Below are 27,440 nucleotides of genomic sequence, written 5' to 3'. Positions count from 1 at the left end.
TCATCTCTCCGAAAATATTTTTAACATGTCACATCATAAAAAAGTCTTTCATAGATTGCTAAATATAATTGCAGAATAGTGCAGTGAATTCCATGGCAATCAGGAACAAAGGTCTGTCCTGGCCTATAGCCAAATGCACATACAGTACACAAGTCATAAATTCCTTAAAATATCACATATATCAGTAAATATACTATCATAATTTTGTAAAACATGAATACATCATAGAAAGATACAACAAAATAAATATTTATAATCAGAGTGCCATTTATTTGTTGCAAGTTTGGTAACTCCTTATTAAAATATTTCATTTTTGGTTTTCAAGAACCCAGAAAGGCAAAAAGTCTTCGGTGAACCACATTAATCGTAAGAGGAGAAATCCACCTTCAAATCTGGTTCCTACAGTTTCACACCACATTATTCCAACGTTTCAAAGCAATGTTCATCAAAGCAGCAAAAGTCACTTTTTAGAAGTGGTACTCTTTAATATTTTGTGCATCTTTTAATATAATCTCTCTGATATAAAATAGTTTTCCCCCCTCTTTCCTTTAATAATTTCCTTTGTCTCCTTCCCCTTCTGCTTCCCCTTCTCCACCTGCTGCATTCCACTCCTGATAGGAACCAGGTTCCTGCACAGAGGTTTCTGCTTGTGACATCTGAGATGCTTCGACTGTGGTTGCCGCCCCAATGGATGTTCTCACTGAACCGAATTCCTCCTTATTTTTCCAAACTTTTGTCTGCCAGAAACTTTTCACAGCAGCCCTGTAATAAAAAATCACACCCAAACAATAATTGGGCAAATGTCACCAGATACTAGATACTTTAGATAAGTTATTATTAACAAAATTAGCAAAAGGGATCCCTCTCTGCATTGTAAGTACATTTCTAATAATTCTTTTAGCTTAGCACTATCACACTGGGTAGCCAAATCTTATTTTTGCACTCTTCAGAAATCATCTAGCCATGATTGTTAAAAATGGACAGCACAGTTTCTGCTACTTTGAGATCAAGAACAAACAAACAACAGAAATGTAAGTTCTAAAATTGGGCAGAGGGGTGTGGGGGGTGACCCAATCATGATCATGAATATGTTACCTAATTTATTTTGTAATCTTCAGTTCCCCTATCCCCAAAAAATGTTGAGCGTACTCTTTGGCAAAAAACCCCCAAACATTTTACATAACCTCTCTCAATTCTAACTGGAGATGCTAGGGAGTAAATCTGAGGCACACGCCCTTCAAAATTGTGCTCAGCAACTGAGCCATGGATTTTTCTATTTAACTAAGAGAGAAATCCAACTTCTCAATCCAACCATTTTTGTAGGTGTTTCCAGATATACCGTACGTATATTATTTAATGTAGCTTTGTTACACTAAAGGATACTAAATGGTCTTCTCAGCCATGTTTCATGTTACACCATGTAGTTGTAACATTTGAATTTCTGATCTAATTCCCTCTTACATTCTCTAGTTCCTTCCTTTCCGTCTTCACTAATATGCCTTTTAATTTCCTTCCATTTCTGTATGCTTTTGCTATGGACTTTTCAATGGTGAGCACACCCTCTTCCTACCTCACGGTCAAGTTACTTCCTCTTCTTCTTCAACAATCTTCTTGATGTTCAGCATAATGTCATGCCTCTCCTGGATCTCTCTCTGAGAAATTTCTATTATAGGTTACACCAGCTCTATCTGCCTTCTGAGGAAGGTTGGCCTTATAAGTACCTGCTTTGAAATTCTGGAGGAGGTCTATAAGTACCGTATTTTTCGGAGTATAAGACGCACCCTTTTTCCTCAAAAAGATGCTAAAAATCTGGGTGTGTCTTATACACCGAATACAGCATTTTTTGCCTCCCGAAACCCCATCCCCTTCACCAAAATGGCCATGCATAGCCTTTAGGCGGCCTTCAGAGTGCTCCTGGGGGTTGGGGAGGGCAGAAATGAGCAAAAAAGAACTGTCTTTTGCTCAATTTTGCCTTCCCAGCCCCCAGGAGCACGCTACAAGCCACCTAAGGGCTATGCAGCCCCCCTTTTTTTGACAAAAAAGGACCGTTTTTGGGAGGTCTGCAGAGTGCAAAAACTTTTTTTTTTAATTTGCCTCTTCAAAATCTGGTGCGTCTTATACTCTGGTGCGTCTTATAGTCTGAAAAATACGGTATATCATTAAGGAAGAGGCAATTATGTTTTTGTGCACGTTGATGTGTATATGCATAGCTATGTATATATGTGCGCATGTGCAAGACTTTTCATCTCAATTAGAAATCTTGTTCTTTCTCTTATCTGCCAGAGAAGCAAGTCTGTGTGAGTGTTTTTGTTTTGTACTTGAACATACTGCAGCTACCTTCTGGAGTTCACACATCATCCTACCTCTCTCCTGAGTACAGCACTGCTTCTGGAGAGAGGAGGGGTAGTGTGAATGTTAACTGTTACTCAAGTGCAAATCCTAATGCAATTAAAATTTAGGTATGCTCTACCTACCAATTAAGAATGATGAAGGTTATTGCGAAGATAACTCCAACACAAACTATAACTCCAGTTATGAGGACAAATACCAATACGATATCTGTACTTGGCTTCTTGAAACGTCTTGTTTCCAGCTCTAAAGAAAAAGAAAAGTCTCATTGCTGTGATGCCCATTATGAAAATAAACTGCATGAAAATTAAACTAGATGAAAATTAGAAAAGAGGGTCTTAATTTTCCACGCATTTTAAGAGTTAGATAGAATTTATGAAAAGCTAAAAAAAATACAAAGAAAGGATGCTGTACACCTTCACTATCATAGATTGCTTTATATTGACTGAACACTTTCAAATGGCAAATGAACAAAGAAATTCAATTAAAATTGTGAAGTTTCTGTGATACAACAAGACATATAAAGGAATATCTTTTAATAGTAAGATCAATAACAAGACAGAGCTTTACCACACTCTTAGGCAAAATTGACCTTCAAATAGTTGGAAAAAAGCTGCCTCACTCTGATAAGATTAAGAGTATAGCAGCAGAAATAATTTAAAAGAATGTGTGGGAAACTAGAAAAATAAATAGATACAATTGCTTGCTGTAAGATTTCCATTAAAAACTGACTTAAAGTGCAATAGGCCTTTGAAGTGTTACATAAAACATTTTAACGATGTGAGGTTCAGATGGGTTAAGTAAATAACATACTGACAGTTCAAAACAATACATAATATTTGAAGTAAAGTTCGAGTCATGACTATTGAAGTTATTCTTTATATAATACAAAGAATGATTCTAACAGAGAAAAAGCTAAAGTAAGAAAAGTTGTGGAAAGTGCTGTACTCCCAAGTTGATGATTAGTACAGAACTAAATAACAACAAAGGAAATTTTCACATGTCATTATCTATTATTTTAAAAGTATATGTTACTCTGCTGGGTGTCTGTATCTGAACATCTCTATTTATGGCACTTTTGAAATGTTATTTTAAGATGGTGATACACAATGACAGCTTAATAGCACACATTTGTCACAAGACTGAATTACTAGATGACATTCAAAAAAATACTAAAAGAAATACTCCTCTGTCCTCTAACCAGATTGAACTACATTTCAATGATTCTATTTAAACATCTCAAAGATCATGCTTAAAACTCAAAATAAGAAATTATAGTAGTATACTGTACTGGTACTGGTCGAGCATACTGGGACAATATAATTGTGTCCCGACTAGATATAAAATCTTTATTTTTGCTTTCTACTCTTATGTCTGAAGATGAATTGTTCACATTTAAAATATGAATTTAGTTCAGGTTTACAGCAGTTGTTCCTAATCAAATAAACCTTCTGGGGGCTCACTAAGTCACCCACTAGATTTAAAACCAGGACGTATCTACTCCCCCCCACCTAATCAGCAACTGGATACAGATGACAGCTTCCTGTGCCCTTTGTAATGATTAAGGTTAAAATATTCCACGATGATTCATTTTCGGAAGTCACTATAACCCGTTTGGAACAATTACCTTCTCTGTCTTTTTTACATGTTTATATGAGGTAGTATGTTAATTAGACATATGAATATGACTAGAACAAATGTGTAAGGGAAAGAATGGTGTATCATCAGGTTTTATGGATTAAGTGCGTATGTGCAAGTTTGCTGGGAAAGCACATGATTAGTAGTTATACCTGTCAGCCCTTCCAGGTAAACCAGACAGAAAACACCACTAGATGAGGTAATCCTGCTTTATTGCAAGGTTACATTAAGGGCAATTTTCAAAGATACAAATGTGCCATCACCACTTTTAACTGCTTGGTAAATTAAAGTGGGTGCTTCTTTTTCTGACTATTAAGCCACTGGGCATTCTTGCCTCTCTTGTCCGACTGTTTCTTGGCCAACATCTTTTCTCCTCATCCACCAAGGTCATCCACACACTCCATTATATACCTGTAGTTGATATCCCTGCTTGTTCTAGGCTACAGCTCAATTCTTTGGAACTATAGATTGACGGGCTTGCCTGAAATACGTTTGGCCTACAACACTAGTTCACAACCCTTCATTAATTTAATAAAGATCAGCTCACTTGCTGTGTCTTCCTGTTGTTTGTGGGCAATGAGAACTGGAAACTCAAATACTAACCAATCTCTACCCTAAGCTTTCCTTACACCTTCCAATCTTCCAATAAGGTACACGTTAAGGTAATACTCCAAAATTCTGAAACTACATCTTCTACTCTCCTTTGACTAGTCATCGTGATGCAAAGCCCTGTTGAAAAAATGGAGTTCAGCAAGATGCAGAGAGCCACAAGCTCCCATCCCTTTCAATGAATTTTTATGCAATCTTTATGTCATACATTTGCTCCAGCAAAACATTTGGCTTTATCTCCAAATCTCTCCACTATTGTTCCCTTACTTTTTAGCCTCCTCCCTAGTCCCCCTCTCACTTTCTTTCATTGCTCTTTTTCAATCTCTTTTCTATTTCTATCTTCTCTCTAACACAGCATCCAATACCCTCCAGTTTGCAGTGCAATGCTTGTTCAGGGTTAATATCATTTGAATTCACACACCATCCCACCTTGTTTCTGTCTAAGGCAAACATATCCATGTCTCTCACTTATGTTTCTGTCAAGTTTCTCCGTGGTTGTTGCTTGCTCTTCAATCAGCAGGAGCCATATTCCTGAAGACCATCACCAAAGACCAACTAAGGTTTTATAATCCTGAAGCAAAACTATTGTATTCTTTTCTATGTAAGTCTAATTTCAAATGAATAATAACAATTGCAGCTGTCAAGCTACCTAGATTCTTTGCCAGTTAAAATCTAATTTCTTTAATCTTAATTTTGACTAAAATATATTAGGATAGTCATGGATGATGTAATATCATTATTGTAGTGATATTACAAATACATGAAATACTACATTGTTTTAAATTAAACAGAAATTCTGCAAGTCACTATTACCTCATTTGCATATTGAAAATACTTCATGTTTTGGCCAGTAGTACATTTATTAAAGATGCCCCAAACAAACTAATAAAAAATGTGTTGGCAAGATAAGATGCAGCAAGCCTAGTGTGCTTATATAATTAGGAGCACTCAGAATGAATACATCAAAATGTATTTGAATTACAAAAATCCCCACCTGGTCGGAAATTCTGACATTTGCATTCTAAATTTACATGAAGGATATTAGGTTAGGAGGTTTTTCATATACTGTAAAATGTGAGAATACAAGCTCAGATTCGATTGGACAGATCGTATTTCATTATTAGTTATTGTGTGAATGGCTTTTAAACTGCAAGCTATAACTGCAATATCTTAGTTGGATTACAACCATAGCAAACAGCTATTTCTTTCCAGATTGGGTTCACAGTCCTCTCCTGAAACATGATGAGGGAAACTTGCATTGGCTCAAACAACAGGTATAGTCATTTTCATTCAGCAGTAATCAATGAGTTCAACCTACATATTACTCCCCTAAGAATGTTAATACAACTGGTAATTGTCTAATATATGTTTTCTCTTTAATCATAACAATTGCATCTATTAGACTACGAACATTCACTCTCTAGACTCATACCCACAATGCTTGTTAGAGCCACACAATTATCTGATGTCACAGTAGGACAGTGTAATCATCTGGCTTCAAATAGTCTGGTAGCTATTTAGAAACCAGTAAGAAGCCAGAATCTCTCCCTTGAGATAATCATCAGTGCCGTTGACTTGATAATAAACATTTCTAACAGAAGCAAAATACAACTAGAAAATTTGATTCCTGTTTTTTGCTTTAAAAAGTATTCAAGGATTGCAACATGCACTTAAATGGATTATTAATTGGATTGGATGCAGATTGGATTCTACATTGTAGAAAAGGTATCCGTTATAATCATTATGAGTTTTGTTTTAAATAATACAGGGATCTTTCTGATTCAAAGGTTTTCAAGCAATTTGGCAGGTTGGGTAGAATCAAGAAATCAACTGAATATTCTTTTTAATGGCAAACATGTTTGTAGACAATTAAGCCATTTGACTTTATTCATAAACCTAATGGTACTTCCACCATTATCTAGTATAAATATTAAATAAAATGTAAAATAAATTTAATTATTAGGAGTTGTTTCATCATCTACTCAAAAGTTTCATTTACTTCATACAAGGTAACCACCTTATATGAAGTAAATGAAACTTTTGAGTAGATGATTTTTGCTATTATGAACAAGATGTCCCTGAGGCCGTTTCCAAACATCTCTTTGTGGCAAGTGTATCACATATGATAAACTTCTGTAAGTGTAGCTGTAATTGATAAGACTCTATTCTAATTTCTTACGTGTGATACGGAAATCTATCAGATGGGTGGCTTTTATTTGTAAATGTAACATAATAAACTGGTCTGTGCACACAGACAAAAATTATTTCTGGACCTAAATCCATAAGTATAGTTTATATAGAAAATATAATATGCACTCATCAAATATGCAACGTTCTCATCAAACATTCTCAGAGTAAGAAAGTGCAAACAGTATTTGTGTTTATTCTGATATATCAGTAGATACACAAGAGTGCTCGGGGTACCAAATTTGGTGTTTCATAGTGCAATGAATCAAACTGAGGCTTGAAGGGATGGTGGTAAGAGATCAAAGACTAGGCTGATAGGGAGAGACATACCTGTGATTCAAAGATGTGGAAATAGCATCAGTCATATATAAATTGAAAATATAAGCTAAAGTTCTCTTCAAGTTGTGCTCAATTCATGATGATTTCATGGAGTGTCTATATAGTTTTCTTACAATACGGAGATGCCTTCCCAAATGGTTTTTCTCAGTCTTGCTTATAGCCTAGAAATCATCCTGGTGATCTTCATCAAAATACTAACCAAATATGATCCTACTGAGATTTCTGAAATCAGCCAATGTTAGGGAAAAGCAAGGCAAATGGGCAAATCAGGACTATTTTTGATTTTGCTGCAAATAAAGAGATGGGTCACTCTCATTTGATCTTTGCTCTGTTCCAGTAATATAATAGCTTAAAAAGGTATCTAGAATATTATCTTCAGAATAAGAAAAGCAGAATGCAACTCTCCTCTGCTACTTGTCAGAAGCTACCACAAGGGCCTAAAGGGACTAAATACTGTTATTTGATTTCAAGGGTCTGAATACTGTTATTTATTTTCAAGTTATTTAAACTTGAAAATATGCTCCAGCAAAATATATACAGCAGTTAAGAATTTCAGTTAAGAATTGTTTAGATTCAATGTTTACTTGTACAGTATACACAATGTAACAAAAAAAAAAAACCCTGGGTTGAGGGATGTTGTGGAAAAAAATTAAAGAGAGTATAAGAACTTTCTCAAATTAGATCTTATCCCAAAACTTAAAGCAGCAAAACAGATCTGATAGTTTTTTTTTAAGGCTTCAAGCTATTATTAGTTCCGATACTATTAGTGCATTCTATATGAGGCTTATATTGGCTTTTGTTCAAATTACTCTACTTTTGCACAAAGTTTTTAAAAAGATTTTAGAAAACTGACACCTGATAATAGTGATAAAGACAGCAGGAATATTTCAAACTGCTCTCCTTCAGATCTGAAGGATGCATTGTATCCTCTTTCTTGCCCATGGCTCCAAGATTTTTGTTTTTATATTATCTTTTGCTGTGGTGCAAACTCTCAACTTTGATAATCCAAGTTTCGAGTCACGAGGGTCTTACATACCCTGTATACAGGGTGATATGGAACAATACTTTTCCTTTTCTGTAGGAGGAAAAAAAAACTTCTGAGGATTTGAAGACTTCATATCTCTAGGAAAAGAAATCCCTGCATGGATATTAATCTAAGGGGAGGGGAGAGAGAAGATTTCTTTGAAAATTATGAGCTGGGACAGCTGTCATCTGTGGAAGGCAAAGGGAAATATTTTGTTTCTCGGCAAAACAGCAAAACGGCTGAATATTGTGTTCTTTAGATGTTATCGCTATTGTTGAACCTCTTTAGATCATTCCAGATAATGACAAATCTAGTTAATATGCCACATGTGTTTTACAGGGCAAAGTGTTGCAAAGCAACAGCCTTTGCCTGCAAAGGAAATGGACTGAATTAATGAAAACTGAGTGCGGAATTGCCTCAGCACAGCCAACTGTGCCATGTTCATGTGGGAGATGCTGCCATTTATGAAAACTGGCCAGCTGCCGCCTCCACCTCCTCCCCTGTTGTTGCCAACACACTCCCTCACATGGGTGGCAGAACAAGGAGCACACTCTGGCTCTCGTCTGGCTCTCTCCTCACATGGCAAGATAAGAAGAATCATCCCTTTCACTTACAACACACAGCTTCCCCCGCAGAACTATTATCAGAAAACATGAATAAACTGCCTTATGTCACTGGTTTTGTCAAAAGCAAGTTACAAACCAAAATAGGCTAGTGTATGAAATAGAACAGCAGTGCAAGAACAAGCCCATATACCAAATTCATTTATTAATGAGATGATGGAAAACAGTTAAAAACATAAAAGGGTTTTTATTTTATTTCTACTAGATGTAACCTGTTAGTATAGGCAACATGCAGATCAAGAGCTATTGACAGATCTTCAGCAATTTGTAGTGTATCAGCATAGGCTTTTTTTTTTTAAAAAAAAACCCCACATATTAGAAAATTAATGTTTTTTTTCTATCCTAAATTTTTGGAGCGAGGTAGAGTATTTAGGAGTGACTTTTTATGAAGACGGGGTATGCCCATGGTATATTCTGATGTGCAAAGCAATTTCCTGGCCCATAATTAGAAGTAGTTGTGTTTTGCAACAGAATCCAGTCGCTGTAACTCATGTTTAACAAAAACAAACTCACAAGTTTTAAATCTGACAGTTTCTGAGCCAGTACATGATTAGAAATTGAAGCCACTTTAATTGTGAATACAAACAAACAAAGATTAGTACAAGGAAAATGAACTTTGTCCAAAATGCTCCCTTTGGGTAGCTTTTATACGTATATACGTCTTATTCTTAAATCCACCTCAAAACTGAAAGATTGCTTATAATAGTTAATGTGCCTTTTACATTTGCCTGCGCTATTGCCCTTCAAATCCGTAATGAAAATTTCTGAATTGCACATGATGTAGAAGAAAATACATTTTTCTTGGATACATTGTTTATATTATCCCAACTATTTGAAGAATGACAGTTTTGTATCTCTAGTTTTTAATGCATGCAAATAAAAGACAATTGCACTGCTACTTTCTTCATACTAAGACAAGACTCTATTTACAAAATAGCAATTGTGTCCAAATTGAGTTTCTAGCTGATGGCATTAAATTGGGGCACTAATGGTAGGAAAATTACCACTAACAGCAGCAAAAACATAACCTATAGAAGGATGGGTGAGAGCTGGTTAATAAGATTTTTTTTTTCTCCAACTCATTTTTTAAAATTCCATTCTCAGAATCCTTTGAGAAAAACTACTCAACTGCTACTTGGTTTTGTTTGGTTTTTTGTTATATGAGTTTTGTTTACGACTGTTTGACAATAAGGCTGGCTGGTGGGAGATGAATCAAGTTCGATATCATGAAATATAAGTGCTGCAAAACTATAATAGCCTCAAAAAAATACATCAAAATTGTGAAACTGTATGCATGTAAAACTCACCTCCTCAAGTATCCATAAATAGCCGTAAGCCCAGGGGGAAAATTCCCTTATTTACCAGGAAAAAATGATTGCTTTGTCTCAAATAATTATTTATGAATTATGGAGGGAAAAAACATAATTTTACATATCTATCACCAACAATAGAAATGCAAACATAAGTGTTGGAAGGCTAGAAAGGAAGGTAAGAAATCAAGAAAAGGCCGAGCCTTGCTCTTCTCATTGCTGTCTATAAGTACAGGATGAGTGTTTGCAATGGGGGAACAAGTATTATTCATGAAAACGCTCTTCATAAATTATGAGACTCAACTGATGGTGTCTCATCATCGGAGAGGCTGATGGTGGAAACTCATCTTGTGTGGGAATGATATGAGAATGAGATTAATACACAAACTGAACAGGGCAAAAAGTCCTAATTTCCGGGAAGTAACAGCCATCTCACTGGAATTTACATAACTGACCTTGTTACTTGCAAGCTGAGCACAAGGGTATTGCTGATTACTGATTAAACTTCTTGTTTCAATCATGAAATGAAATGGAAAACATGTTTTGTACATTCTGTCACATTCTGGCTCATCAGATACAATATTCGAATGAACCATTTTGCACAGGCCACTGTTCAGCCAAACCAAAATCCCAAATCCTGTCAATGCTTTTCCTTAATTACTATACTTGAATTTAAACGTATCACACCCAACTGGTCTATCTGCACCTATTTTTTGTAATCTTACAGTGTCTTCCTTTCCCTAGCCTCCTATTAGTTTCACTGTTGGCTATGATTTTTCCTAACGGCTTCTCACCCCAAAATGCCTCTGCTGAGACTCATTTTCACAAACCAAACATACATGATTTAGATCTATACCTTGACAAAGCATACTGTATGTGTTTCGAACCAGGCATTGACAAGTGGAATGTTGGTGTAATGGTGAAAGTGCTGGCCTAGAAACTAGGAGACTGTGAATTCTAGTCCTACCTTAACCGATGAAAGATGGTTGTGTGACATTGAGCCAATCAATCTTTCTCAGCCCAACCCACCACTTGGAGTTAATGTGGATAAAATAGGAGGAGGAGGGAGTATGAGGTATGTTTCCTGCCTTGAGTTACTTATAAAGTAATAAAGACAGAAAAGAAAGAAAGAAAGAAAGAAAGAAAGAAAGAAAGAAAGAAAGAAAGAAAGAAAGAAAGGAGGGAGGGAGGGAAGGAAGGGAAAGGAAGGGAAGGGAAAGGAAGGAAGAACAAGCAAGCTAGCTTATATGGCTGAAATCAGATTTCTGCAGTTTTTTCCTTCATAACTATGTGTTCGTTTGCATGAATACATGTGAGTTCTCTATATACTATCAGAAAGAATAGACGAAGTGTGTATGTACTGTGTAAGTGAGAATCTTATAAATGTGGTGCTTTAAACGACATATAAACGTAGTCAGTAATCGTTAGTATTTTCCCCCCTGCCCTTACAATTTAGAAAATATTTCTTGTGGCTAGTCAATTTATACTAATATACTAGTGAGAGTTAGCAATCACCCTTTTATTGATAAGAAAGCTCAGGAGCATAAAGATTTTTGTATGTATTTATAAATGTTTCTTTTAATCTTTATGTTTTAGAATGTGAATTTAAGGCAGATTTCTAAAAAAAAAGAGAGAGAGAGAGATCAAACAAAAAAGTTTATAAACACATTAAAAAATCTTTATACTGTTGAGCTTTCTTACTAATAAAAGGAAGATTGCCTCTGCCTTGAATTCAGTGCCTTCCTTTGGATTAATATTAATAGTCTCTACTTTTCTTTACAAGTCAGGGTTTATACAGAAATAGAAATGTAATCCAGAGTTACTGAGTCAGTTTATTAGTGCATGTAGCTATGTAGTGACCATGGTAAGGGTAAAAGAACAAACTTCCTCTATCAGAAACCTGTGGCTCTACACACCCAAAGTCTGCCTCCTGCTTTAGTGTAACAGCTTGGCAATCGTTGCTGCCATACCTATCTTCCAGGGATATGCTTTCACTTGATGTCCACAACCCCCATTTGTGAGATAAGGCATCCATAGCCCATGTGCCTTACTGTAAAAGAGGGGGAAAAGATAATAAAAAATTAAATGAATTCTACAATGCTTCTTTCCTGACAAGAAAATCAGTAACCCTACTTTGGGAGGTGGATGAATCTCACGAGGAATAAAAAGAATCAAACTATTTTTTTTTCAAAAAAAGGTTAAAAAATAATTTTTAGTGGTTATGTATACAAAAGGCAGATAAAAATAGAGATGTTCAGTTTAAGTAATATTCCTTGTTCCTTTCCCCTACTTTTTATCAACATACACATGTGAATTCGCGGCACATTATTAAAATGAATTTTATATTTTGTGTCTCATTTCTCTAGAATATACAACATCTGGGTTATATGTAGGAAGAGGAGAGCAAAATTGCCACCAGCAGCAGAAATCAGTTCGATATAACATTTGATTTACGCAATATTAAAAACAATACAATTTTCATTATCACAGTGAACTCACTTACCTTAAAATATATCAAGCAAGCAATAGCGCACTTAGAGTGTGTGTGTGTATATATATATATATTGAATGAAATACTGTCTCAGAAACAAGAGTTAAAGAATAATAGAGTTGGAACATTCATTTCAATTTTATTTTCTGTTATCGATTGTTTCTTACTTGACAAATTGTCAAGGTTGATTCCTACTTTACAAATTTCAATTATGAGTAAGATGGGTAAATGCAAACCAAGATGAAACTCTCAGGCTTTAACAGAGGTATAGAGATTAAAGTAATAAAATGTCTACTTCTACCCAATAATTAAAGGCATTGTTTTATACTCACTATTCTACTTCTGTATATGTTGTCATTGTGGTCTGCATGTACTTGTCTTCTTTACAAAGAGACAATATACCGTATATTCGGAGTATAAGACACACCTTTTCCCCTCAAAAAAGAGAGTGAAAATCTGGATGCGTCTTATACACTGAATACAGCATTTTTGGCCTCCCGAAACCCTGCTCCCTTTGCAAAAATGGTCGTGCATAGCCTTTAAGGAGGCTTCCAGAGTGCTCCTGGGGGTTGGGGAGGGCAAAAATGAGCGAAAAACAGGCCGGTTTTTTGACCAACATTTTTGGGGGGGGGAGGTCTGCAGAGTGCAAAAACTTTTTTCTTAAATTTGTCTTTTCAAAATCTTGGTGTGTCTTATACTCCGGTGTGTCTTATACTCCGGTATGCCTTATACTTCGGTATGTCTTATACTCCGAAAAATACGGTAAATTGTTTCCATGCTGGTTCCCCCCCTCCTCCATGAGAGCTTAAGGAATGGAATAGAATAGAATAGAATTCTTTATTGGTCAAGGGTGATTGGACACACAAGGAATTTGTCTTCGGGGCATAAGCTCAGTGTATATAGCAGCTTTTTCAAGAGCTTTCCTTAAAAAAAAACTACCTACCAGAGCTAAGAATAAGTCTACAGTAGAAAAAGAACAGCATTAGGAAGGGGGCATTTTTTCATGTTGATTGGAGGTTTCATTTGAAGCCTTCGAATTATTATATAGTCTGGGTGCAAAATGCAAGATGACAGCTACAGGTACTTGTATCACTACAATTTTCCTCTGTTAATAGGTAGCCCTCGACTTACAATTGAGCCCAAAATTTCTGTCATTAAGTTGTTAAGTGAGCTTTGCCCCATTTTACAACATTTCTTGCCACATTAAATGAATCACGGCAGTGAGTAAGTTAGTAACCTGGTTGTTGAGTCAATTTGGCTATCCCATTGACTTTGCTTGCCAGAAAGTTGCCAAAAATGATCACATGACCCCGGGATGCTGCAATGGTCATAAGTATGAACCAGTTGCCAAGCGTCTGAATTTTGATCACATGATCATGGGGATGCTGCAAAGGTTGTAACTGTGAAAAACGGTGATAAGTCGCTTTTTCTGTGCCATTGAAACTTTGAATAGTCACTAAGTGAACTGTTGTAAGCCGAGGACTACCTGTATTTCAAGATATTTACAAAGGGCTTGGGGAGAACTGAGTACGGTGACACCAGCTACTTCTGTTGCTCTTGTCTTCTGAAATGCTACAGATAAAATCCATATTAAGTGTTATACAATACTAATTAAAAATAGGCATTTCTGAAACTTAACATAAATGAATAAATAAAGCAGAACATGCACTGGTGCCATACAAATATAGTTCTCAACGAGAATAATGAGTCAAGCACTGGTGTAAACACATTTCCATTAAATTATGGCCACCATATCTGGACTGCAGAACTGCAGTTGAGATTAGATGGCAGCAAAGAAACACTGACAAAAAACGCCATTTTTGGGGGGTCATCCAATCCAAACATTCCTATTTTAATGGAATTTCAGATATCTGGTCTCTCATATACAAAAATGTGCTATGTGATACAGTAAATTTAGCAAGTTCCTGTTTCCATAAATTAAGCAATGCTACCTGACAGGGACCAGGAAGTGGAAGTATATACAAATCAGTCTAGACCGCACTCTGATCTATTTTTTAGACAATCCCTTAAGGCCTGGGCCTTTCCCCGGGCCTTTGTCTAAAGCAGTGGAGAGCCTTTTGTGGGTAACATGATCTATTTGATAGCGTCTGTTTTCTCCAGATGTTCCTTTCATATTATTGTGTGGTGTGGATTGTTATTTTAAATCTAATATATTTTATGCTGCTGGGAATCATAAAGGATTGTGCACTTTAAACATTTAATTGAAAATAAATAAATCAACAACTGTGTGATTCTTCCTATAAAGATTCATTTAAGAGAAGTACTATCTGACTAAACAGTTACAAATTTCATGAACTTACCAGCTGTGGTGTAAACTGTGTATTTTACAGATGCAATCAATTCATCATGTTCTATTGTATCACACTCAAATGCAACAGGATGAGTATCTCTGTGTACTTCCAAAATAGCTGAATCATTAGGAATAATGAGTGATTGCTATTGATTAAAAGGGGATAAAAAAGACAAAATGAATTTCATAATTAGGAATTTACATCAACATCTTGTGAAAAGTTTGGTGCCTTTCTCCCTGTGGTCTCTTATAATATCCAAAACAAAAATATTTTGAAGACTCCAGTCACATTATCATTTTAGTTCACAAAAAGGGATCCTATGATCCTTTAAAAGTTGCCAAACCACAACACTAAGGACCCCACAATTTGCCACAGTGACAGAGATTGCTGGGAACTATTTGGCAACATTTGGAGAGTCAAAAATTGGTCGCTCATGTGTAATTTGTTTATTTATTTTAAATATATAAATCCGGTTGCTAACAATCCATACAAAAATAAAAGGTAACTACATTACAAAACCATAAAAGCAAATGCACATACCATATTTTTTGGAGTATAAGACACACCGGAGTATAAGACGCACCAAGGTTTTGAAGAGGCAAATTAAAAAAAAAGTTTTTGCACTCTGCAAACCTCCCCAAAACGGTCCATTTTTTGCAAAAACGAGCCTGTTTTTTTTTTTTTTTTAAAAAAGAGCATGAATAGCCTTTAGGAGGCTTATAGAGTGCTCCTGGGGCCTGGGGGGGAAACATTGAGCAAAAAACAGCCCATTTTTTGCTCATTTCTGCCCTCCGCAGCCCCCAGGAGCACTCTGTAGGCCTCCTAAAAGCTATGCACGGCCATTTTGGTGAAGGGGGCAGGGTTTCGGGAGGCCAAAAATCTCTATTCAGTGTATAAGATGCACCCAAGTTTTTAGCCTCTTTTTTGAGGGAAAAGGTGCATCTTATACTTTGAAAAATACAGTATAATATTCTTCTCATATTCTAGACCTACCATTTAGACAGAAACCCAGGTTTTAATATCTTCTGGAAGTCAAAGAGAGTGTTAATCATGATAAAGTATAGAATGAATTATAATTTTATAACTCTTACTGATTTTCTTTTACACTATATATTCCAGAGAAATAAGTTTAAGGAAAATGTTAATATCAAAATTATTATTATTTAATTAAATAAGGAAAAATGGAGATGAGACAAATTTCTATAAAAATCTAGCTAACAGTATTGACTACTATATAGTTTATAGTTTAAATTTGTTCTCATATTCTACTTGTGCCTCAGGTTTGAACAGCTTGATCCTAAATAAAATATTTTAAAAGACAGAATTCATCTGGACTTGGCATGGAGGAAAATAATGTGGTTGAACTTGGAGATGGACTTAAAGAGAGATTTGTTGCAAATAAAAAGAATTCTTTCCTCAGGGAAATATAATGAAGGATGATAGACGGAGTAGAGATAGTGTCTTATTTAGATCAGAAAGCAACAAAGAATGAACCATTTTAAAATAACTTTTCATATATTTTTCATGTTAACTTTGAATTTTGCCATTCAAGGTTGTATCTTTTTCTCTGATCTAGAATCGGGTAAAAGTAGCATTAATTTTAATAATAATTATAATAATAATAATAATTTATTAAATTTCTAGACCGCCCCCTCTCCCCGGAGGGACTCGGGGCGGTGTACAGGAATAAATTTAAAAACATACAAACAATCATATACATAGCTAAAAATCAAATTAAACAACCCCTGTACGAATTTATAAAAATTAAAAACATTAAAAAACAGACCCTAAAACCAATCCTAAAAATTTAGAAATGAAACTGAGGTGGGAAAGATGGAATTAGGCCAAGCCGGCTAGCTGGAAGAGGTGGGTTTTAAGTTTCTGACGGAAGGAGCGGAGATCCGTAGTCATTCTAATAATGCCTCATTTAAGATCTATCTAATAAATAGTTAAATTAATTTAGATACAAAATGTAGGAAATGATTTGCAAAATCACATAATAAATTCACAAGATACAAACATACAGTATTACTTACTTGGTCTGGAATCAACATTTTCCAAATGTATTGAAATCGATTTTCTGGAGGTACAAATATACATGGTATCTTCACACTAAGAAGACTCTCAGAAATAGGTTTGCCCCCTAAAAGAAAACAGCTTTAATAATCACTTTATGACATTATTAAAATATTATTAAAATATTTAAATAATATTACATGATACTACGCACTACATTATTTTTTTTCTTAAACTAAGTTGTGTTGGGCTTGGTTAGAACTTGGATATGAGTCCACCAGAGCTGTAAACTAAACTGAAGAAGTGAAGTGAAAAAAAGCATTCTATAAGATTACAGTGGTGAACCACTTCCATGTGGAAACTGCATGGATACATCAGTGGTGAAATTCATTTTTTTTTACTATCAGTTCTGTGGGCATGGCTTGGTAAGCGTGGCAGGGGAAGGATACTGCAAAATTCCCACTCCTGGGGGAAGGCTATTGCAAATCTCCATTCCCACCCCATTCTGGGGCCAACCAGAAGTGGTATTTGCCAGTTCTCCGAACTACTCAAAACTTCCGCTATCGGTTCTCCAGAATCTATCAGAACCTATTGAATTTTACTCCTGGGATACATCCATGTAATCACCAAGAATTTAGCTCAATTTGAGGTTAGCCTCTCCTTTTTCATTCCAAACATCTAAAGCTCTGGAAATTATAATTAAAATTAAAATAGTTTTAAAAATCATGCAACTCAGCTTATTCTTACTTTTTTTTAAAAAAGTGCCTCCAATCTAAAACATTACAGGACCACATCCAAATGCAATTTAGGTTGCTATTTGTCATTTATAAAGACAGTGATGGCAAAGCTATGATTGTGCATGTCAATAGTGTCACACGACAAGGTTTTGGTGACATGTGAATGTTCACGAACACCCGATAACTATTCTCAAAAACACACCTCATTCTTCCACAATTTTTGGAGGCTGCAGAGGCTAAATGAATGGGTCATTCAGACCTTGTGAAAGTCAGAGTGAGGGCTGTGTTCTTGCCAGGTCTCCCAAAATTGCACAAGCACAAAGTGTGCTTTCAGGTGGTTTTGGGAGGCTAGCTGCAGAAGAGCATGCTCCAAAACCATTTCAAGAATGGAAGCATTGTAAGAGCTGGACGAGTCTCAGGTAGGCCTGTCAGCAGAAAGAGCACACACCACCTGAAGGTAAGTGGCATATGGCAGATCCTAGACCACCTGTCCTGTGGTGGCAACCATGCTATTCCCCAAGGGTTACATGCAGGTTCTAGAAGAGGGTGCCTTGTGATCTGGCTTCCTGTTGTGCATTCTGTATTGTTTTTGCTAACTAGCTGTGTTATTCTCGCCACTGTGAACATTCTATTACCATTTGTTCTTTTTTCTGTTTTGGAATGCTGCTTTAGTTTTAACTATTATACATTGTTAGAGCTGCCAAGAGTTTTTATTTTGATTGATGTGACCTATAAGTTTAAGTAAATAAATAACCAGTCTTAAAATAAATGCATGCTATTATGGAAGGGAGCCATAGAATTCTTATAGGCTAACTAGAATGTATCATTACATCATGACTTACAGCCACAATCTGCTGGTCCTCTGCATTCTTCAACACGAACAATACACTTCGTTTCACCTCCAGGACATCCATTGGTTAATATAACTTCTCGAATGCCAATACCTTTGATCAAAATGATTAAAAAGAGTATGTCTGTAGCTGTATGTTTTATTTATATATCTCTATATGTCCCCAGTCCATATTTTTAATTTCCTCTCTTTGGAAATCCCATCTCTTAAAACAAAAGTGCCAAAAATCTAAAGGCCTTCAGGGAAAAGAAAAGTCTTTTTATAAGTAAAATGCAGCTTAGATCCTAATCTCTTAAAATCATCATCTCACAATGCAAAAATGTTCTCTTTTTAGTTGAATTTGATACGCACTTTCATTTTGTACACTACTGAAACAAACAAGTTAATTAAAATTTAAATATCAACGTTAGCTTGCAGCTTTCATGAACCTGGCCTTTCAAAGCACCCACCATCTGGTGCCTGAAGCATTTTTGCTCTGATGAGCTCATTCCCAATCAGGTACTGAGCATCCTTAATGCTTATTGATAGCAATGGAAAAATCAGAATAGTGAACATGTTATGGGATCTAGGAGTTCCAGAAAGAAGATACAAATTAAAGACATTTCAGATGTCACATTCATCTCAACCTCTAAACAACTCTTGTAAGACAAATGATATTTTTAAATTATTCACTAATTGTATTTGTGAGTATGACTCTGTATGTGTATGGTGTCCTTAGGATTAACATGGATTTCTGTTAACATGGATTCAAAATGTTCCTTTGAATGGATTATATGTTTTATAGGGTTTTTAAAATTAATGTCTAAGACAGGTTTCCTGCGGGTGTGAAACAATATTCCAGGGGGTGCAAAAACCTGGGGTTTGATGGCAAACCAATGGCACATGTGCCACAGGTGGCATGCAGAGCCCTCACTGCAGGCACACCAGTCATCACCCCAGCCCAGCTCCACCGTGCATGCACGCGCGCCTCCTATTGGCCAGCTGGTCTTTGGGTCTCTGCCGCACATGCATGGGACCCGGGGCCCAGGCAGAGGATGAGTGTGCATGTGTGGGAGGGTGCGTGCGCAGGGTGCTTGCATTGCATTTTGGGCCCTCGCGTGGCACCCCTGTGCCTCATTTTGGCTACTAGGTTGGTGCAGGAGGCCTTCCAGGCCCAAAACAGGATGCAGGGAGTTGCGCATGCATTGCATTATGGAGGTAGGCACGTGGGCGGGGTGTTGCATGGGTGCGCTTTCGGCAGGCGGCAACAAAAAGGTTAGCCATCACTGGTTTAGAAGTTTCAAAATTATAGTGCATGTGCATAATTATATGCATATATTATTTACTTTTGTAAGGGCGCGAGAATATATCAGAGGTGTTCTAGGGGTGCAGGGTAGAGAAAAGGATGGGAACCCCTGGTCTAAGATGTTGAAATAAATTTCATCCTCATTTTAGAGTGATAATAATGGAATGCACGATCTGTACTTGTGGCGGTTTTCGATGGGCAAAACTATTTCCATCAAGTTTCCATCTACCCTCAGGTGTAGATTTCCATCTACACCTGAGGGTAGAACAAGAAGCAATGGGTGGAAACTAATCAAGGAGAGAAGCAACTTAGAACTGAGGATAAATTTCCTGACAGTTAGAACAATTAATCAGTGGAACAGCTTGCCTACAGAAGTTGTGAATGCCCCAACACTGGAAGTCTTTAAGAAGATGTTGGATAGCCACTTGTCTGAAATGGTATAAGGTTTCCTGCCTAGGCAGGGGGTTGGACTAGAAGACCTCCAAGGTCCCTTCCAACTCTCCTATTGTGTTGTATTTTATTGTATTATTGTAAGTATTCAAATTTACATTCTCCAGAGTAAGATATTAATTTTAATTCAATATTTGTAGAGATGATTGATTTTGAATCGCCCCAGTCAGTGGTGTGCAGGTGAATATTTAACAACCAATTCCCCTCCCACCCCATTTTCCACACACTTTTAGGCCTCACTGATATTGGTGGCTCCATTGCCACTGCTGTGTTATCAACTGAATTGCATACCAGGTATCATAGCTCAGTTTTGTTCTCACCAGCTTGCCAAACACCAGAAAATGTTAATGATCAGAAACCTGGTAGTAACTTCAGCACACCACTGGTCACAGTACAGTATAATAATGATCTCAACCACTTAGCCTATTTTATATTAAAAAGTTCAGAGGTGAGGCAAAAGGACACAAACTCCTACTATTCAATGCTTAAGACTACAGGCAAGTAAGCAACTTTTTTAAAAAAAAAATCTCTGCCTGCATTCAGCCAAATTAGCAAAGGAAAGGAAAGGGAACTTGAGCAGTAAAGGGCCAATCAAGAACACACAGCGCATCTAACTGGCCAGTGAGCAAAGTGTTACTTAAGGTAAATAGCCAAATATTCTCTATTTATCTGACAAAATATACCAGTTTTGGTAACTGGAGCTATAGCAATGTGTACTTTAATGGAATTCTGGAAATAATTTACATGAAGAGGGTTGGGACTCTGTTCATCATCACAGTAACACTAAAAAACCTGAATAAAACAGTACCAAGTTTGGCGTGGGAGAAATTGGTCAAGAGGCAAAGCTGGTGCTTTAAAACCTGTAAAATTTTAATAGACCAATTTTTCCTCTTAAAAAACCCTATATCCCCCCAAACCAAGCCTACTTTTGAAATGTAGCCATGAACATGCTATGCAAAGTCCAGCAGTCCAAATGAATGAATTGTTGCCCTACAGCCATGGGTCTGATGCAATGAGGCACAAGCCACTATTGCCTATTGAGCCCAAAATTTCTGTTGCTAAGTGAGACAGCTGTTAAGTGAGCTTTGTCGCTGCTTTATGATCTTTCTTGCCACAGTTGTTAAGTGCAGTTGTTAAGATGGTAACACAGTTGTTAAGTGAATCTGGCTTCCCCATTGACTTTGCATGTCAAAAGTTCGCAAAAGGTGATCAAATGATCCCAGAACACTTCAACCTCCATAAATATGAGCCAGTTGCCAAGCATCTGAATTTTGATCACATGACCATAGGGAGGCTGCAATGGTCATAAGTGTGAAAAATGGTCATAAGTCACTTTTTTTCAATGCTGTTGTAACTTCAAATGGTCACTAAAAGAATTGTTGTTAAGTCGAGGACTACCTATATATCATTTCAGATTATTTTCACTTATCTTCTTTATTCCAGAATAAGTAAAAAAAACAATTAAAAGCACATATTTCCTAGTTATGCAGAGGATTCCAGCCAACAGAAAAGAGATACATGTATATGCAATTCAAATCACATAAAGAATCTCAAATTTCTATTGTCAATATTTCATTTAGCAATGCCATGCCATTTTTTAAAAATGTAAAGATATTAAACACAAATGCTATGTTACTTTGCTTTTTTCTTTCCTCTCTTATGCCAAATACTGCATTTTCTGCTTGCTAAAATGACATATAATGCGAGGGAGGAAAGATGTTTAGTCGCAGCAAGTTATCAGATTATCATCCATTATAGAGACATTTGTTTATTGAACAGTACAGAGAGCAAAGATGATTTTTTTAAAAAAAATATGTTTTGTTGACCTAGAGATAAACAGAATAATTATTGGAATACTGAATTATATTTTAGGCATATCAAAAATAACTTGGGGTGTTTTATACTTTTGAATCTATTGAGCACAACTTGATGGATACTATAATATTTCTTGGACTACGTTAAGTCATAAAACATGTGACAGAGGGAAGCAACAATATTTACTGCAACTGTCACAAAATAAGGATTCTACAACACGGCTGAATATGGCTCAACTTAAATATACAATAACTAGAAATGTAAATGGCTAGGAATTGACACTTTTATTGAAAATATTTTTCTTGTTTTGAAAGCCTATGGAATATTTTTCATAGTCAGAGAGTGTAACAAAAACTGATGATGACAAAGAGAGTAGGGAGGTAGGGGAAGCAACAGCCACATCAGAAAGATAACAAAGGATTCTTCTAGTCCTTGGAAAGTATAGATGGGATGGGAGAGATAATGGTCTCCATTCACTTCCTAAGGCCTTTTTAGATAGCGAACATACTCTAGTATCCCATCCTTTTTCTTGTGCTATTATCATCCAAATTATAATCCAGGGTCTATAACTATCAAGATTATTCTGACATTTATTCTACTAAATTCATTATATATATGTAAGTAATTCTGGCTGTTGGGAGTGCTTGCTAACTAACTATACAATCTCATATACTCCCAATCCACACCTAGACTCCCATTCCACACAACCTATCTATCTATTCACAATAAATACAAACCCTGTAGAAACTAGTCAAGTGACTGGATGATTTCTAAGGGCAATGGAAGCATTCAGAATCTAGCTGAAGAAAATAGTCAACTGATTACCATACATTGATTTTAAACAGAACTCTTTGGATCATAGGTATGTATTTCACAACTGATTTCTGAAGATCAAGGAGAGGAGAGACAGAGAAAAAAATTAGTTCTTAAGTGGATTAGAATGAAATAGCAAGAGCTTCTGGAAATAGCAACTTGAAAAGAACAGGAAACATTCTTCCATAGAAAAAAGGCCACTTTTAGGCAGGAAAATCTAGGTTTTTGCAACGTGGGAAGAAACAGAAAAAAAAAAGATAACAGGTTACCTACTTGGTAATCTTGTCATCAAAGATGATATATATTAATTTGACTGCAGAGTTTCTAGAGACAATTTAGTGTAGTGTTTAAAGGCACCAATGATTAAAGGCACCTAGAAACCAAAAGATCATGAATTCTAATTCCACCTTAGGCACAAAGTCACTAGGTCACTCTTAACCCCAGGAAGGAGTCAATGTCAAACCACTTCTGAAAAACCTTGCAAAGAAAACTGTTTAGGAAGTCACCAGAAGTCACCAGTGATTCAAAACAAAAAAGAAAGAATTCTTAAATGAAACACAGAAGTCATTAAAATGTTTATAACAGCAGGTTATAGCTACATAAGGCTAGGACCATAAAAAATATTTTTTCGGAAATAAACTACAACCCAGATAAAGATTATTGATTAAGCAGGGAGAAGGGAAAAACTCTAAATGAGGATGAGTTAGATATGAGTTACTGCTAGCAATCCTATTGTAATAGCTGAAAACCTAGCCATTGTATAATGAAAAGAACCGGGATAATATGTGGGTCAAAATAAGACTTGTTGAATTATTTGGATACAGAAAGAATAGAGAATATTTGACTATAAAATAGATACCAACTGGGTGGCAGGTATGATTTTAAGGTGTATGTGTATATACAATTTAAATATTAGTATTACTAACTGCATTGGATAGAGGATATTTCCTGTTTTACTGCATAAATCCAGCAACAAACAAGCCAGGTTGTTTTCTATCTCAGCTACCTAAGAAATAAACACACTGAGAGAAACACCTATCCGATTTGCTCCTCTCTGCATGAAGCCAGACATCTGTCACTAGACAATGAGCGCTCTACTTCAAAAAACCCTCCACTCCTTCTGAGGCCAGAACTTCCCATAACACAACTAATAAATTGTATAAGTGCTGAATAGGCTATAGCGGAGAAGTGATTTGTGCTAATAGAGCTGGCAATATTGTAAGTGGGAAGACATCTGTGAGATGATGCATCAGAAGGTCTTTCAGCTTCTGAACATCTCACAGATGTTCACAAATAGAGGGAAATTGTTACTTTGGTGAAAGCAGCTCATAGCCAATAAAGAAAAGGAACTGGGTTTTTAAAAAGGAGCTTACAGGCTGTGAAATTAACAACAGATCTGACCTAAATTTCTAATGACAATCAACTGGATTGTTTTTGTAAGTTATATCTAACAATTATTGAAAATCACCATTAAGTAAATAAGGAAATGCAACTCAAAACTAGTTTTAAAAACTATCCTTAGCATTATTTATATATATGCTTACCACATGTAACAGTGCATTCTCCAAATTCTACTTCTTTAGGTTCTGTCAAATTTTCACCTGCAAAAGGATGAATTACCACAAGCTGGTAAGATGTAGTTCCCTAATTGGAGTCAAATGTATTTCCTAAATTCTTTAGTGCAGTTCACCTGAAATGAAATATAGTTGGACCAGTCCCACCCCCGGAAATAATGTGAAGCAGGCTGGACTCTGCCTCAATTTAGTTACCCAAGGCTACATTTCGTGTATATTCTTTGCTTAGATTTTAAATTATTACTTGACCTTTTAAATGTAAAGCTGCTTTTAAGAAATAGAATGTATATCTTTCTATGGGGCCTCCTTTTAATGTTAACTTTCAAAATCCAACTTTGCATTTATTCTCGAACAGCGATGAAGCACACATTGCGAGAATATCAATACCAGGAACATATATTAATATATGCAGGTTTTTTCCCCCCAGCTGTTCTGTGTTCCACGATATCCAGCCGCCATCCTCCCCCTTCTTAAACCAAAGGACAAGCGTGCTTCTCGACAGCCCGCCTTTGACGGGCTCCTCCTTTTCGGGAAAACCTCAGAAAGGCTGAGCGTCGGTAAGCCGCGCTCTCTGTCGCTCTGTCTCTCCCTTTTGCGCCGCCCCGAGTTCCTCACCCGAGTCCACCAGCCTCACGATAGGCTCGGCTAAAGCCGCTTCGAGGGACAGCGAGTCGTTGAAGCCGAGGTCGTGCTCATCTTCGGCTAGCAGCAGGTTCAACAACAGGTTCAGCAAGAAGGCGAGCGTGCACGCGCCTCCCGTTTTGCGGAACCCCATTTTTGGGTTGGTTTGCGGCGCCTTGACTGCGCCGAGCCCGCGCGGGAGCCGAGCGGAGCCGAGCGGGAGCCACACTGGCGGCAACCATTCAGGCGTCACAATGCAACCCGCTCAGAATTCGAAGGGAGGCTCCCGGCGGGAGGGGAAAAAAAATAATAATAATAATAGCGGGCGCCTTTTTCTTCCTTCCTTTTCCTTTTCCTAAAGGCCCTTGTTGTAAAGATGCAGGCATCTTTCCCCTCTTCTCTGCCAGAGACCTTACAAGCAGCCCCCCCCCCCGCCCGTAGGGACAAAAAACAAACACCCAACCACAATTACCCCGCTGTGCAAAACCACGTTGAAGCTGGCCGACTCAGCGTAGGTTTCTTTTACGTTTGAATTCCTTGCGCGGAGTTTCCTCGAAAGGGCGAGTGGGTGGGGTGGGGTGGGGAGACACCTTTCTGTTTAATGCGCAGGTAGCCCTCGAGTTACGACCACAATTGAGCCCAACATTTCGTTCGCTTTGCCCCGTTTTATGACTTGCCACAGTTGCTGAGTGAATTGCTGCAGTTCATAAATGAGTAGCCAAGTGGTGGTTAAGTGAATTGGGCTTCCCTATTGACTTTGAGAAGGTGGCAAAAGTCGTAACTGTGATGATCCAGTTGCCTTGCATCTGAATATTGATCACATGATCATGGGGATGCTACAAAGGTCGTAACTGTGAAAAACAGTCATAAGTCACATTTTTCATGTCACATTGTAACTTTGAACGGTCACTAACCAAACTATCAAGGACTTAACCTGTGTTTGTTCTCTAACATTAGATGTTTTCATGCACCAGGTCTCTTAGCCTCTCTTGTATGCACGGGAGGCGCGTGCATATGCTGGAATGATTACGACACCTGTTGCCTCTGAACAATCCCAGAAGATCTGGTGTGATTTCAAGCAATGGTTTGTCACTTTCCAGCATCCAACACCTCTGCCAAAATGACCTTTGTTTATCAGAGATTGGTTGTCCCTGAGCTGCTTTCTGGAGGATGTAAATTCATACTCCATTGGCTCTCTCTTGCCCCAGGCTTTTATTCAAGTATTATTGGCCTCTGCCCTGGGGCATGCATTTGTAGAACAGAGATGATGGGCTAAGGGATTTGCAGTAGAGCCATTGGGAGGGAGAGGAATATTTTATTCTCAGTAACTCTTTATGCCCAGTCTCAAGCTAGCCATGATCATTTAGTGCAGTCCAGAGATCCCAAGTGGGGCTGTGCAACAAAACCCGAAAAATCTGTGAGTTAAAGATTGCTTGAATTGCAATCCTGTTGCTACCAAACACTTGAAGCTTTAAAGCTTTGTTTAATACATTAGCTTGTCACAGAGGTTACACTCCTTGCTACTTCCTGTGCTTTAAATACATAATCAGTCTTTGTGCTGGACCTCTGGTATGGCTCTTGTTAGATACTTGCTCTAACTACAGTGGTTTCCACCAAGGTCCTCTGTTCCGGCGGGAACAGAGGTTTAATCCTATTGGTCGAAGGGCCTGACAGCTCCCTATAAAAGGGCTGCTGTCAGACTCAACCTTCGCTGGATTGTTCTCACTTGTTGTACTTAATAAAGAGCTGTTGTTACCGTTAAGCCTGTGTGTGCCTATCCATTACCCAATCTAACAGCTCTCATGAGGGTTCTTTAAACTTTTATACTTCAACCAGACTGGTGTCTGCATCATAGCTATAGGTTTTAATTTTATTCTGTCTGCATATTTGAATGACAAGCTTACCCAATGAAATCGAATGCTATCATTTGACAGCATTATACATTCAGATAACCTTTGGGCAGGAAGTAGGCAAAAATAGTTCTGTGCTTAATTAATATTACTTACTCTAATCCTTAACTGAAACCATAGCAAGACTTTAATAAATTAGCTAACTGGCAAATATTGGGGTGTTCCATTTATGTGGTCAGATCTCAAATCCTGGTGAGAGAAAGACTGATTATATAGCTAGTTCAAGGCACGAACTGCAATTTTTATAACCTAAACAACTCAAAAGTATTGAGAAACTCTTTGATTCAGTGATCTTTGATGTCTGTTAATGCAGAAAGACATGCCAGGCAAACATGTCTACTAAAAGAATTACTGTATATTGTTTCATTTTTTTTCCATAGAAAGATATAATGGGGAGAGATGCAAAGTGACTGATAGACTTATATTTAATTTGAATGTGGCTTCCAAACTTCACTTTGAATGAACCATCTCCTGTAACAAATGAACA

At 37.0% G+C, this 27,440-nt stretch overlaps 1 protein-coding gene across 1 annotated transcript; it reads right to left on the bottom strand.

Annotated features, from left to right (window-relative positions):
* Nucleotides 1–25,458, bottom strand: SPACA1 (sperm acrosome associated 1). The gene is made up of 7 exons (XM_081942494.1): nucleotides 25,038–25,458; nucleotides 24,393–24,449; nucleotides 18,478–18,579; nucleotides 16,919–17,025; nucleotides 14,892–15,027; nucleotides 2,475–2,595; nucleotides 1–762 (listed from the first exon to the last, which is right to left on the bottom strand). The coding sequence occupies exons 1-7, from the start codon at nucleotides 25,195–25,197 to the stop codon at nucleotides 549–551; spliced, it is 897 nt and encodes a 298-aa protein (XP_081798620.1). The 5' UTR covers nucleotides 25,198–25,458; the 3' UTR covers nucleotides 1–548.
* Between the last annotated feature and the right edge of the window lie 1,982 nt (nucleotides 25,459–27,440).

Source organism: Natrix helvetica (genome assembly GCF_964273705.1).
Source record: "Natrix helvetica genome assembly, chromosome: 2".
NCBI lineage: Eukaryota > Metazoa > Chordata > Lepidosauria > Squamata > Natricidae > Natrix > Natrix helvetica.
The sequence above is the reverse complement of the archived record's forward strand: the minus strand, read 5'-3'. Positions and strand labels throughout refer to the sequence as shown.